This window comes from Hypanus sabinus, chromosome 2, assembly GCF_030144855.1.
Source record: "Hypanus sabinus isolate sHypSab1 chromosome 2, sHypSab1.hap1, whole genome shotgun sequence".
Taxonomy (NCBI): Eukaryota; Metazoa; Chordata; class Chondrichthyes; order Myliobatiformes; family Dasyatidae; genus Hypanus; species Hypanus sabinus.
In genome coordinates, this window is record NC_082707.1 from 134,167,724 (window position 1) to 134,182,654 (window position 14,931).

The following is a 14,931-nucleotide window of genomic DNA, read 5'->3' on the forward strand; positions in this document are numbered from 1 at the left end:
TATTTTAGTGTAATAATAGAAACATAGAAAACCTACAGCACAATACAGGCCCTTCGGCCCACAAAGTTGTGTCAAACATGTCCCTACCCCAGAAATTACTAGGCTTACCTATAGTCATCTATTTTACTAAGCTCCATGTACCTGTCTAAAAGTCTCTTAAAAGACCCTATTGTATCCACCTCCACCACCGTTGCTGGCAGCCCATTCCACACACTCACCACTCTCTGTGTAAAAAAAAAACAAACAAACTTAACCCTGACATCTCCAATGTACCTACTCCCCAGCACCTTAAACCTGTGTCCTCTTGTGGCAAGCACTTCAGCCCTAGCACTGAAAATATAGACAATAGATCTAATGGTTAATTAAACTTAAGTGCGTTTTTCCTCATAAGATTGAAATTGCATGTGATACAACTTCTGGTTAAAATAAGTCAAGATTGATCATAATACTTTAAAGTTGTATTGACCGTAGAATACCTGACATGAACAAGTATTTCATTTGTAGACTTCTGCTTTGGCTTTTTGGGAGGTAATGCTATTTTTCAAGCACCGCCGGCATCGTTACTTTAAGTTTGCCAACATCTCACTTGCTCTCCACCCCCCCCCCCCACCCGGAAACCACTTCTTTTAAATAATACTTTTTATAAGATTTGTACTTTTTAACAAACTTGTGTATTTTTCTCACACACTGGCAGAAAATGATAGAGCAGCTAAACTAATAGCTTATTACCTTTTTCATTGGCTAAGTATTGACACATTACCCACATTATGTAATAGTTTTAATTAGGTAGCCTAATTCATTCCTGTCTAAGGAATTTTCCTTATCTCAAAATAATAAGTGATAGATTTTTCAGAGGTGCCATCCAGGCTGCTTAATTCCTTTGTCTTTGCATCTATACATCTCCTAGCATTGTTTCTCAGCTCTATTTAGTTTGCTTAGTACTTGTATGTCTGTTTGTACTCTAAAATAAACTGAAATCTTGGAATTAAAACTGCTGTCATTCCTGATTCCTGGAAGAACCCCAAAGATCAGAAAATAAACAGGGATCCAACATCTCACAGCTTCTCAAAGCTGTACTGGGCGTAAAGTCGAGCCGCAGTAATTTCAACAGGAGCACTATTGGAAGAATGAATTGTGCTTTATGTTAGAACGTGAGAGGCAGATTAATAATTATTTTATGAATGGTTGTGTGCTCATTTTGTTTTTGCTAGGTTACTGCCTTGCACTGCATAAAACGTGAGGATTACAGCACTTTAAGTAGGTTGCTGAAGAAGACCTTTAAGCCTTTTGCGCGACTCTTGGTGTTGCTGGGATGGTCTTACTGCCAAAGTTTAGAATCAGCTCAAAGTCTTCTGTGCACTCTTCATGAAAACAAGGTATGGTCAAATTAGGTAGCAGAGTCCTTCCCTCCCAGTGATTGCGTAGTTATTCTTTACGACTGAAGCCATAAGTAATTTAAGAATCTTGCTGATTAATGTAAACAGGTTTATATGTGCAAAATAATCTCAGCAATCACTGAGTTTCTCCTGCATTTCGTGTGTCTCGCTCAAGATTTTCAGCATCTGCAGAATCTCTCGTATGCAAGATAATGTCATCTTGATTTATTAGCAAGGATAATAAACTTGAGGTGAAGTAATGCAAATGTTTCATTTCCTAAACATGGTAATTCCATTTCAGTATCCTATCCATTGGAAGATCTCTGCTCTGAGTTGCTGAGTTCTAGAGCAGGTTATTCAAAGAACTGAGATTTGGTAATTTTACAAACTACAGTCTGTTTTACCACCTTCTGCCTTTAGGAATTTTGATCAGTTAATTGACAATTGAAAATGGTTTCATTACTGCAGTAGGTTTGCTGCTTTGGGGACTTGGCATCATAAAATTATGGAAACATACAGCACTGAAGGAGACTATTCTGCCTGCCGTTGTTGGTGATAACTGTTTAGTTCACAGCCTGAGTTTTTAATCCTTGGCCTGTAGTTCACAGGTACCTCTAGAACATTATTTTAAAATTATTCACGGAAGCTGATTCTATCACTCTTTCAAAGCATTTCAGATCTCAATAATTTTAAATGCTATCTGGTTATTTCCCCGTTCACCAGAGGGTATGGATTTTCTCAGTTGCTCTATCAGGACCTTTCTGTTCAGATCATCCCTTAACTTTCTCTAACACTCCAGGTCAGGGTCTTCAAAAGAACCTTGAAAAGGGGAAAAAAAAGATAGAAATAGAGCTGTTTTCTGAAGATGCAAGTAGTGGAGTCGCCATTTAGAGCCATTAGGACTTTGCTCCGCCCCTCTGGCACTAACTGGCCGTGATGGTCAACGGTGATTGGATTTAAAGCTGGTCTGTGGCCTGTTTGGAGGAGATAAGTGGTTCAGCAGCTTTTTTCCATCTATAGTCTTGAGCTCTAATCCCACTCCTAAAACTTGACCATGGATTCAGGCTGACATTTTACTGAAGGATCCATTCTCTGAAATTCTGTCTTTTTCCTGACGCATGGAACTGAGGCCTTGTGTTCACCTTGAATTGGACTCAAAGGAAATAGTAGAACTTTTTTGAGGAGTAAGGGGGTGCTCAGAGTATGTTGGCCAATATCATCAAAACATTGCTGTTTTGTGTGCAAAATTTTAGTGCAACCGCCTTTGTAATTTTAAAAATTCTTTCTAGATCTATTTAAATTTGTTCATCTTCTTTATCTTGGTGTTGCAACTTAGAAACCATTTTCATTCCTATTTCATGAGGTACTGTGGTACAGGTTTGTAAATAAATAATATTATTCCTGCTCCTCACGTACATATTGATGTTTTTCTCTTTCAGGATTTATGTTGTGATGCTGTACTGTACAACTTTTGTACTGGACTCTCTTCTCATATTGAGGTACTTGAGTGGTGTTTGAAACAAAGCAGGTAAAGATTTCAGTTTAATTATCATCATATCACTCTTGTCCTGCTTTGAATTATTTGAAGCAATTCTTTTCACCTTGATAGAAATTTAAATATATTAATTAATAGCTGATAAATCCTTTCAGGCCAACCAGTCTGTGCTATGTTGGATTACCTGAATATGGGGAACTGAATTCAGGTATTGTGGATCAATAAGGAGTCTAGCGCTAGCCTCTTGTGGAAAATGCAGCCAATAAGAATACATACACACCAGCAAGATATTTTTGTAGATCCGTGAGAGATACTGCAAGAGTAAAAAAAGATTTTTGTTTTGGGGGGGGGGGGGGTATTTTTTTTCCTCTACTGTCTATTCCTTTTTGACCAAGGCAATCAAAAAATTGAACACTCAAATTTATAGGGCCAATTGAACTGATTGTTTTGCTTGAAATTAACAAAAATGTGTTTTGATATGTTCTTTTTAAATGCATTTCTTAGGAAGAGCATTCCTGAGAAGAACTTTATTCAGCACTTGCACTGCTTGGATTGCCATTCTGCTTTGTATAGTCTTCATCATTTTACAAACCTACCTGCGCTGAAGGCAGAAGTCGTCATTGATTTACTCCAGAAGCAGTGTGCTGATGACAAGGGTGATGTAAATTATTAGTTTCAGTTGGTTATTTTGAATTGTCAGAAGACATTTCTCTGACTTTAACCTCATTGAATGCAAATGTGAAGTTAGAAATTTTGAGGCCTCTGTTGGTCAGGGTCGACCATCGATGTTGCGTCCGAGCTGTGAGGGTGTGCAAGCCAGAGTAGTACAATATTGAGAGTAAGCTGTTGTCCATGTAGCAAGCTCCCCCTCTCTCTGAATCTGATAAACCCACACCAGGAGTTGCCAGTCAGTGTTGAACTCAACGTAGGACTGCCCTAGGTCTCTAGCTCTGGATTTCCTCCTTGGGATTTACTCCAGACGACTTCTCCATGAGTGGGTATAGCCTTGGCAGTGGAGGTTTAACTTCAGAGTTTTCCTTCTCCTGGGTGAGCTGCCGACCATGGCTGAGGAGCCCCATTTAAGGTTGTTATATCCGGGTTGGTAATGGGGATAAGCTCCCAGCTACCCAGTAAATGCTCCCAATGGCATGCGCCTCAAATAGTCTCTGACAACCAAGTACAGCTCCTGGCCTTCACGTGAGAGTAGGCCGGGCAGAACCATTTCTACTGATAGGAGGAGGGCAAAGGTGGCACCTTAATACCAGTCACTTGAGGAAATCAGAAATAAGAACGGACAAAAGGTTGGGAATTTCAGGGCATCATCTATCTTAATACCTTTTCTCTTTTTTGTTGTTGTATTAGCTATCTGCCCTGTTTTTCCCTCCTCCCCTTCTTTCTCTTGCTCCTTACAATCTGCATCTGTATTCATGTTCACTATTCTGATGAAAGCTTGTAGACCCAAAATATTGGCCTTATGTGTTTTCCAATTTTCTTTTTATTTTCCCACTTCTAGCATTTGCAACTGTTCTCTTTTGAAAATTTAGAAATCTGAAGTGGGAAAGATTTCAGAAGGCAGTTTGCAAGTTGAACTCTTGTTTGCATGAATTGCTTAAACATTTTGTGCTGTATCTTTTTTTAGCCTGATGTCTTTGACTGTTCATCCTGTGCTTTATGTATTTTGATTTGATTAGTAGTGAAATTAAGTAATGGGAAATCTGCTCAGCTTTAGTCATTAGAGGATATACATGAGTGGGGAGCAGTCTTCCCTGTGTAGCAAATTTCAAAGTCAGGAGCATGGTAGTATATAGGGATGCAAGGTTTCATCCACCTGTGAATTCTTTAGCACCAGCTGAGTATTGGGAGTTAATGTAAAGCAACACAGAAAAACGTTTGTAGTTTCTGGTCACGGGAGTCTATGCCTTTTAAAACAGACAAGATGTATTTTTCCAGCTGAAGGGCTAGATGGTTTTGTTAATTATTTATTGTGAATACGTAAGTTCATTCATATAATGAAAATTTTAAATTGGTTTGCAATGTGTTGCTGTTTCTTCTGCTTTACTAATCTCCTTTTGATACACATTAGGTTCACGATGTCTGAGCATGACACAAAGACGAAATGTGACATTGTACCAAGCATTGTGTGCTATTAAGTATGCCATATATGCGCTCTGTATAGATGCACACCAGCTATCTTCATGTAAAGACTGTCCGTACTCAGCATTGGATCTAGCTGTCAAAGACGTTGCAGTAGAAAATGATCAATCATGTAGACAAGGTAAAAATAAAGCAATTGGTAGGTCCAGAGGCAATTAGTCATATTCTGCTTTTCCTTTCTAGTTTAGAAGTTCATGCAATTTAAGAAGTATATTTAAACAATCCATTTTAAAATTTCAGGTAGTTTTGTTTTGCATGCTATTTCCATTAAAAGCGTGGTTGCTGCTGTGGGCTCTCATTGTTTTGAGTGACAATATGGATGTACATTGGCACACTTGGTCTCCCAGCATATTCATGCTTAAATGAGTTGGCATAATTTGCACTTTTATCAGATTGTTATCCAATGCATGTTGTTTTGATAGTGTAATTCAGTTTAAAGTCATAAGTGCAAAGATATTGTGTTATATTAGGTCTTAGTTAATTTTTTTTGGAGTGCTATTGAATGTTCTAGTCCCATTTTCAGATTTAAAAGCTTTTCAGTCAATGGAAATGTTCACTTTTCTGTTCTTCATTTGCCAGGATGTTTTAAGTTATTGATTTGGGAGTGGAGTCTTGTTCATTGTCATTGGTAGCTAGGTGACCACTTTTGGGAGAGCCTTGACCTTGTGGTCACTGGAAATCTCAGCCTGGTTTTATTTAAAGACACAGGAGACTGCAGATGTTGGAATTATGATCTAAAACCAAACTGGTGGAGGAACTCAGCAGGTTAAATAGCATCTGTGAGGGAGAGGGGTAGTCAGTATTTCGGGTTGAGTCCTGACTCTCAGGACTCATCATGCAGGGTCTTGCCATAAAACATTAACTATCACTCTGTCTCCGCAGATGCTGCCTGACCCACTGACCTCTCACAGCAGTTTGATTTATATTTACCCTGCTCTCTCCCTTGTCCTTGTCACCGCTGCAAATGGAAGTACTGAAGCTAACGAGCCACCTATGCTGTGACCCAGGCTGTGATCAGTAGAAATCAAGCAATAGATCTGAGTGTTACCTCAATCTGTGTGACTTGAGTTGTGCAGAGGGTGTTGCTGAGTGACCTGTCAGACAAAAACTAAATGTCATCTGCATTGTTAGATGTTGTAAACACTTCAGTAACAACTTGGAGCATATTAGTTTTCAGAAATAACACAGTATTTATTTGCTCAAACAGATGGTTCTGCAGTTTTCAAGTTGTACTTATCCAGATGTCAGGAGTTTCTGCATGTGATTCCTGCTCCTTTCCGGTTGGAGGTGTTGGAAAATATCTTCTCTTTATTGTTCTTATCTTATAATGACCTGAATGGGGATAAAGCAGGACCAGAAGGTCAGTTTTCCCTTGAAGAAGAAGGAGACACAGAGCAACTACAAGTACCTAAGGGATTTGGTCATACTGTGGGGCACTTGGAATCCACTGTGGGGTCTGTGCATTATAATGCTTCACATTATGAACATTCAGATATCAATTTGAAAGAGAATGCCACTCTGAAGAGTTCTGGAGTGCTTCATGAAGATTTCAAGCGCAATTTGAAGAAAATGGACTCTATGTCTAAGTCTGCAGAAACTGATTCCACAACCAAAGAGCTGGATTATTTAGATTTGAACCATTTTACGATGAATGCAAACCATGGCAATGACTTTTTGGTAAACCCTGTGACAATGAACATATTTCTCGAGTTGATACAAAGTCACCTGGAGGCAATGAAATGCCATGTTCCTTGGACATCTGGCAATGTTTCTGAAGAGGATGTCCAGCTGGTGGAGTGTCTGAACTGTTCAATTGGTGCAGATTCCTTTGGAAGCCGGTTAGCACAACTTTCTAGGCATATCTGTGAAGCCCAATGGAGATACAAAATAGTAATGAGCAATAATACAGCTGGTAAGACTTTTAAAAGTATTGAATATACACTTAAAAAAAATGTGAAAGAGTCTGAACCAGGCAAATGTCTTTCAAAAGTTAATTATTAAAAGGTCAAGTGTTAAAGTATTGTTTAAAAAAACACAACTGTTTCAATGATTTTGTTGAGATTTATGTCCTAAAGGGTTCATATTATATTTGGATTAGTAGTCATTAATGGGGCCAGTTTAAAAAAAAATAAGATTCTCATTTGGTTCATAACACGTTCATTGATGTGCATAGAGTTGTATGGCTAAGAAATTGACTCTCCAGCCCCTTACATTCATGCTATTCTTTTTTTATCTACACAAATCCCATTTGTCCACACTGGGACTGTACCCTTCTAAACTTTAACTATTTAAAATAAACATTGAACATATAGAACAGTACAGCATAGTAGAGGCCTTTTGGTCCACGATGTTGTGAGGACCTTCTAAGATGTTCTAAGGTCAGTTTAAGCCTTCACTCCCACATAGCCCTTCATTTTTGATCATCCATCTACCTATCTAAGAGTTCCTTTAATGTTCCTAATGTATCTGCCTCTACCACTAACCCTGGCAACGCGTTCAATACGCCCATCAGTCTCTCTTTATATTTAAAAAAGTACCTCTGATATCCTCCTTATATTTTCCTCCAATCACCTTAAAATAACACCCCTTCATATTAATTATTTCTGTTCTGGGGGTGGGGTGGGGGCGGAATTGGCTGTCTACTCGGTCTGTGCCTCTTATCAAGTTGTACATTTCTATTAAGTTACTTCACATCATCCTTCGCTTCAAAGAGAAAAGTCCTAGCTTACTCAATCAATCGTCTTAAGACGTGGTGTCTGATCCAGGCAGCACCTTGGTAAATCTCCTCTGTACCTTCTCTGAAGCTTTCACATCCTTTCTATACTGAGGTGACTGGAACTGAGCACAATATTCCAAGTGGTCTGACCAAGGTTTTCTAGAGCTGCAGCGTTACCTCACAGCTCTTGTACACAGTCCGCTGAACAATGAATGCCAACCCACCATATGCCTTCTTAAAAGATCTATTGGCTTGCAAAGGCTTAACACTGAGGTTTTATAAGGCATTGGTCAAGCTGCATTTTGACTATTGTGAGCAGTTTTGGACCTCTTATTTAAGAAAGGATGGAGAAACCAGAGGAGGTACACAAAAATGATCTTGGAAATGAAAGGGTTAGCAGATGAGGGTTTGATGGCTCTGGGCTGGAGTTTAGAAGAATGGTGGAGTCTATCAAATATTTGAAACCTGACAAACATTAAAGGCTTAGATAGAGGTTATTTCCAATAGTTGGGGAGTCTCAGATCAGAGGGCACAGCCTCAGAATGCGATGAGCATCCATTCCTTGGCCAGAGGGTTGTGAATCTGTGGAATTCACTGCCATAGACTGCTGTAGAGGCTAAGTCATTGGGTATACTTAAAGTCGATAATAAGATGTCATAGTTATGGGGAGAAGCCAGGAGAGTGGGGTTGAGAGGGATAATAAATCAGCCATGATAGAATGGTGGAGCTGACTCAGTGGGCTGAGGGGCCTAATTCTGCTCGTGTTTTATGGTTTTTCAGAAGACTTTACAAAAGGACCCTTGCATTATGGAATATTAAGGAAATTGACTGGCCAATAAGTGAGAATAGAAGTAATGAATAAGTAGTTGAATTGGCAGGATGTGATTAATAGTACTTGTAAGTTTGTGTTGGATCTGTAGTTATTCATTGTACTCGTATATGACTTAGAGTTGTTATCTTCTGAGTGTGATTATGCAGTGATAATTACATTACTAAGTCCTGTCAAAAACATTGAATTGCAAAGACATTAATAGATAAAATGGTTTGCCCATTGACTTAATTGTAGGTAATTTTTAAATTATTCAGCAAATGTGATACACCAATAATGTTTGCTTATTTCCCATTTAAAATTGTTGAACTTGTTAAAGCTTTTAGAAAGCAGATAAGACTCAGTCTCAGGTGGCAGAGTAATTATGGGTTTTAGTGATAATTTGGCGTTATCATTATTGAGCTATGTTTTCAATGCCTGACCTTTTTTGTATAAAACTTGGTCGTTAAATGCATTTAAATGGCCCAATTATTGAGCAGAAAAAAATCTTGTGTGTCGATCAGTAGTCTGTTGTGTGGATTGCTGCTCCAAACTACATCTACACCCCAGAGGTCATTTGTTTTGGACCTTCAAAAGTGGAAGATTGTTTTCTAAAAAAGGAGATGTTAGAAGCAGGGGAAGTCCAAAAACTGAAGGAAAATAAATAACTTGACAATTTTAGAATTGTTAACTAATGCAGTGCAAAAATAGTAGTGCATTCACTCCATAACTTTATGCCATCAGTTAGAATAAACAATCTCATTAGTCCAACTCATGGATCCGTTCCCATACATTTTAAACATATTTCTATCAGTTTTGTTTTGATTGTTATCATTGAATCTGCTTCTCTCTGCAACCAGAACATTCCTTACACTAGCATATTTCTTTTTAATCTTTGTGTTACCTCCAGTTGATAATTATTGAGATTTGCTTTCAATCCATGTCTGCTGCTTATTTTCTTTCATGGCACTAGAAGTTATTTCTTTGAGGTTATTTCTTTAAACCCTCTCCATCACTTTGAACATCGGCATTGGATCATTACTTAATCTTCTTTTCTCTTAGTGGTGTAACAGGCTGCATCAGTCTCTCCACAAAACTGTTAATTTTTATCCCTACTGCCTTTCAAAAAGTCTCTTCACCTTCTTAAACATTTTGACTTCTTAGACTAGTTCTTGAAGCAATATCATACTCTGACAAGACTTCACCTATATTTTAAAAATGACTTCTGTGCAAATTGCTTCATTTTGTCTGTTATAATTTTGTTAACAAAATGAAGGATCCCACGGCACTTTGTAATTGTGCTTACTACCCCCATGCACAGTATAGTGGTGTAGCTTTTAGAGTGGCTGTCTCACAGCTGCAGATACATAGATTCCACCCTGACCTCTGCAGCTTTCTGTGTGAAGTTTGCACATTTTCCCTGTGACGCTGGTCTTTGTTCAGATGCTTCAGTTTTCTCCCACACACCAGAGACATGAATGTCGGTCATTTAATTGCCCATTGTAAATTGCTCTTACTGTGAGAGTGAGTGTAAAATAATTCCTTCCCTTTTTGAACAGTGGTAATTCTTCAGCCTAAAGACTTGAGAAAGATTTTGGCTGGAACATTTTCAGCTTCTTTTGTTAACTTTCTTCACTAAACCAGGAAATGTTTCCCACCGTGAGTGCCCTTCCTGCTCTGAGCACTGCACATTGTTTCAGTAGTTTTTTAGTTTCCTCCTTTTAGTCTTACATTGATAGATTTCTCTTTAATGAGGGCCAAATACTCAGATTGTTAGATATGAAATTGCTTATTAATCTGCTCATCCTTCCTTTGACAACAGTGATGTTATTTAAATTGATCTAAGTAATCTGCTATTCTAGTTGCATACTTTTGCTTAGTCCTTTAATCTTTTCCGTACTTAGTATGTTTAATTTGTTTGGGTTTCATCAACTGTATTTAGCATGTTGTCTTCCTTGGTTTTTGTTTTATACTTGTCTTTATTCAGCTGAACTATTATCTTGCGTTCTCTGTTTCAGCCACAGAAGCACTGGAGTGTAACAGTTAGCAAATGTGTCTAAGGTCTTAAAAACGACAGCTGTGAATCATTTCTGATTTTGTTCAGTGTTTTCTCAATATAGCATTAAAATGGCTGTGGCACTCCCTGAAATTGCTGTATTCAAAGAGGGGGAAAAATCTACTGCTTTGATAGAATGTAGTCTGTTATTTTTATTATATACTTATTGCTTAAAGGTTTAAATTTATTTCAGAGGACTAGATACTCTCAAAATGGCTTATGCTGTGAAAATCAGTGTAGAAATATGGGTTTTGCTGCTTGCTGCGTGTAATTTGGATCAAATGGCAATCGTTCTTTTTCTTTTATAGAAGGAGATTTGCTGTCCTTCACTAGGAAACATCCATCTATGTCAAGGCATTCTACAATGAGAAGGCGAAGCAAAGCTCAAAGGAACAGGATTGGTAAGAAAAACAGCATTTACTTTGCTAATTTAAAGATATTGATCAGATTTTTACCTTGAGATAATGGTGAGACTAACAATATTCACTTCCATTGTTGAGTAAATTTAACTCTGATATTTGAAATACGCACATGCACAATTCAACACATAAATCCTGCATCGTGATTCAAGGCCCCATAATTCCCTGTCAGACTTTTATAACAAAACCATACCTCTAGAAGTTGCATTGAAATTTGTGGATGTCACGAAGTTCAAAAGACAAAGCCTTGAGGATGCTGGAATTCTGTATTAAAACAGGAAATACTGAAAGCCTATCAAAGACTGCAGCAGGATATTGATCATTTACAGATATAGACAGAAAAGGGGCAGGTGGGGTTTAATCCAGGAAAGTCTGAGTTTTGCACTTTGGGAAGTCAAATGGAAGGAGAAAGTATACATTTAATAGCACCTGGATCTTGGGGTCCAGGTCCACGGTTCACTGTAAATGGTTACACAAGTAGATAAGGTGGTGGAGAAGGCATATGGAATGTTTGGTTTCATTGGTTGGGGTGTTAAGTATCAGAGTAAGGAAGTCATTTTGCAGCTGTATAAAGCCTTAGTCAAACTACACTTGGGAGTTTTGTATGCATTTGTGGTCACCCCCATCGTTGGATGGATGAGGCGATTGCGGAAAAGGTGCAGCAAGAAGTTTATCAGGGTACTGATATGAGGTAAGTTGGACAAACTTGGGTTGTTTTCCATTAGAGCATTGGAGGCTGAGGGGAGACCTGATAAGTGGTTTTTAAAACTGAGAGGCATTGACAGTCAGAATCTGATCCTCAGGGTAGAAATATCAAACATCAGATGACATAGAAGACCTACAGCACAATACAGGCCCTTGGGCCCACAGAGTTGTGCCGAACATGTCTCTACTTTAGAAATTACTAGGCTTACCTATAACCCTCTATTTTACTAAGCTCTGTGTACATATCCAAAGTCTCTTAAAAGACCCTATCATATCCGTTGCCAGCAGCCCATTCTATACACTCATCACTCTCTAATTTAAAAAACTTAACCATGACATCTCCTCTGTACCTACTCCCCAGCACCTTAAACCTGTGTCCTCTAGTGGCAACCATATCAGCCCTGGGAAAAAGACTTTGATCATCAATACGATCAATGCCTTTCATCATCTTATACACCTCTATCAGGTCACCTCTCATCCTCCATTGCACAAAGGAGAAAAAGCCGAGTTCACTCAACCTGTTCTCATAAGGCTTGCTCCCCAATCCAGGCAACATCCTTGTAAATCTGCTCTGTACCCTTTCTATGGCTTCCACATCCTTCCTGTAGTGAGGTGACCAGAACTGAGAATAGTACTCCAAGTAGGGTCTGACCAGGGTCCTATATAGCGACAACATTACCTCTCAGCTCCTAAATTCAATTCCACGATTGATGAAGGCCAATACACCGTACGCCTTCTTAACCAGAGTCAACCTGCGTGGCAGCTTTGTGTGTCCTATGGACTCGGACCCTAAGATCCCTCTGATCCTCCACACTGCCAAGAGTCTTACCATTAATACTATATTCTGTCATCATATTTGACTTACCAAAATGAACCACTTATCTGGGGTGAATGCCACCTGCCACTCCTCAACCCAGTTTTGCATCCTATCAATGACCTGCTGCAACCTCTGACAGCCCTCCACGCTATCCACAACACCCCCAACCTTTGTGTCATCAGAAAACTTACTAAACCATCCCTCCACTTCCTCATCCAGGTCATTTATAAAAATCACAAAGAGTAGGGGTCCCAGAACAGATCCCTGAGGCACTCCACTGGTGACCGACCTCCATGCAGAATATGACCCATCTACAACCACTCTTTGCCTTCTGTGGGCAAGCCAATTCTGGATTCACAAAGCAATGGTCTCTTGGATCCCATGCCTCTTTACTTTCTCAATAAGCCTTGCATAGGGCACCTTATCAAATACCTTGCTGAAATCCATATACACTACATCTACTGCTCAACCTTCATACTTTATTTTATTGTCACCAAACAATTAATACTAGACTGTACAATCATCATGGCGATATTTGATTTTGTGCTTCGCACTCCCTGAAGTACAAATTGAATTTAATATAATAAAAATTTAAGTTATAAATCATAATTAGAAAATAGAAAAGGGAAAGTACGGTAGTGCAAGTCAGGTCCGGATATTTGGAAGGTACGGCCCAGATCCGGGTCAGGATCTGTTCAGCAGTCTTGTCACAGTTGGAAAGAAGCTGTTCCCAAATCTGGCCATACGAATCTTCATGCTTCTGAACCTTCTCCTGGAGGGAAGAGGGACAAAAAGTGTGTTGGCTGGATGGGTGGTGTCCTTGATTATCCTGGCAGCACTGCTCCGACAGCGTGCGGTGTGAAATGAGTCCAAGGACAGAAGATTGGTTTGTGTGATGTGCTGGGCTATGTTCACGATCTTCTGCAGCTTCTTCCGGTCTTGGACAGGACAACTTCCTTTCTTTCTTTTTCAATCTTTTTATTGAATTTCATATATAAAAAAAAGCATATTGTGAAATTGAATAGGTTATGGGTACATTAGACTTAGTTAAATTAGTAATAGAATAACAATATCTTATTAAAATATCAACAAAAAAATAGTACATTGATCGATGTATCCTATATTAATTATACATGAAAAAAAACAAGAATAATCATCAAAAGAAGAAAAATTTTTTTTTTAAAAAAATGCAAGAAAAAAAATATATATTGAAAAAAAAACCTAAACTAAACTAACATGGGCAATAATAACAGTTTATATATATATATATGATGGTGTCAAAAACTCCTGAACTCCATACCAGAACAAGAATAAAAAGAGAAAAGGTCTGGAAGAGATCAAATTAATTCATATGAAAATGTCAAATAAACGGTCCCCAAGTTTCTTCAAATTTAATTGATGAATCGAAAATAGTACTTCTAATTTTTTCTAAGCTCAGACAAGAGACAAGAGAACCACTGAAACGTGGTAGGAGGGTTTACTTCTTTCTAATTTTGTAATATAGACCTTCTGGCCATTAATGTTGCAAAGGCGATCATTCGTCTGATTGGAGGGGAAAACTGATTACCATCCTCATTTGGTATACCAAAAATTGCAGTAATAAAATGAGGTTGTAAATCAATATTCCAAATTGAGGAAATAATAGCAAATATGTCCTTCCAGTAGTCATGTAAAGTGGGACATGACCAAAACATGTGGGTCAATGAGGCCACATCTAAATGACATCTGTCACATTGAGGGCTAATATGAGAATAGAATCGAGCAAGTTTATCTTTAGACATATGGGCTCTATGTACAACCTTAAATTGTATTAAAGCATGTTTAGCACATATAGAAGAAGAATTAACCATTTGTAAAATTTTTTCCCATTTTTCTGTTGATATATTGTATTGAAGTTCTTTTTCCCATTCTTGTTTAATTCTACCTGATATTTCTGGTTGTATTTTCATAATCATATTATAAATAAGAGCCACTAATCCCTTCTGACAAGGATTCAAGGTAAAAGACATATCTGAAAAATCTATCAAAGTTGAATTGGGGAAAGATGGTAGAACTTTATGTAAAAAATTTCTGATTTGTAAGTATCTAAAAAAATTAGATTTAGGTAACTTAAATTTGTTGAAAAGTTGGTTGAAAGACATCAAACTACCTTCAAAAAAAAAGATCTCGAAAACATATTATACTTTTCCTTTTCCATATGCTAAAAGCTTGATCTGTCAAAGAAGGTTTAAAAAAGAAGTTAAGTAAGATAGGGCTATCTAGAACAAAGTTTTTCAGAGTAAAAAACTTACGAAATTGAAACCAAATTCGTAATGTGTGCTTGACAATAGGATTGGATAACTGTTTATTGAATTTAACTAAATCAGTAGAAAGAGAAGAACCAAG

The 14,931-nt window shown here is 38.1% G+C and overlaps 1 protein-coding gene across 3 annotated transcripts in view; it reads left to right on the forward strand.

Moving 5' to 3' along the window:
• zfyve26 (zinc finger, FYVE domain containing 26) overlaps nt 1–14,931 on the forward strand; it is a 114,862-nt gene that overhangs the window by 12,459 nt on the left and 87,472 nt on the right. For all 3 annotated transcript variants that reach the window (XM_059955460.1, XM_059955459.1, XM_059955461.1), the window contains 6 exons: nt 1,212–1,376; nt 2,816–2,904; nt 3,376–3,527; nt 4,955–5,146; nt 6,233–6,937; nt 10,914–11,006. In XM_059955460.1, coding sequence (XP_059811443.1) covers nt 1,212–1,376; nt 2,816–2,904; nt 3,376–3,527; nt 4,955–5,146; nt 6,233–6,937; nt 10,914–11,006 — 1,396 coding nt within the window. The remainder of the gene's footprint in view (nt 1–1,211; nt 1,377–2,815; nt 2,905–3,375; nt 3,528–4,954; nt 5,147–6,232; nt 6,938–10,913; nt 11,007–14,931) is intronic.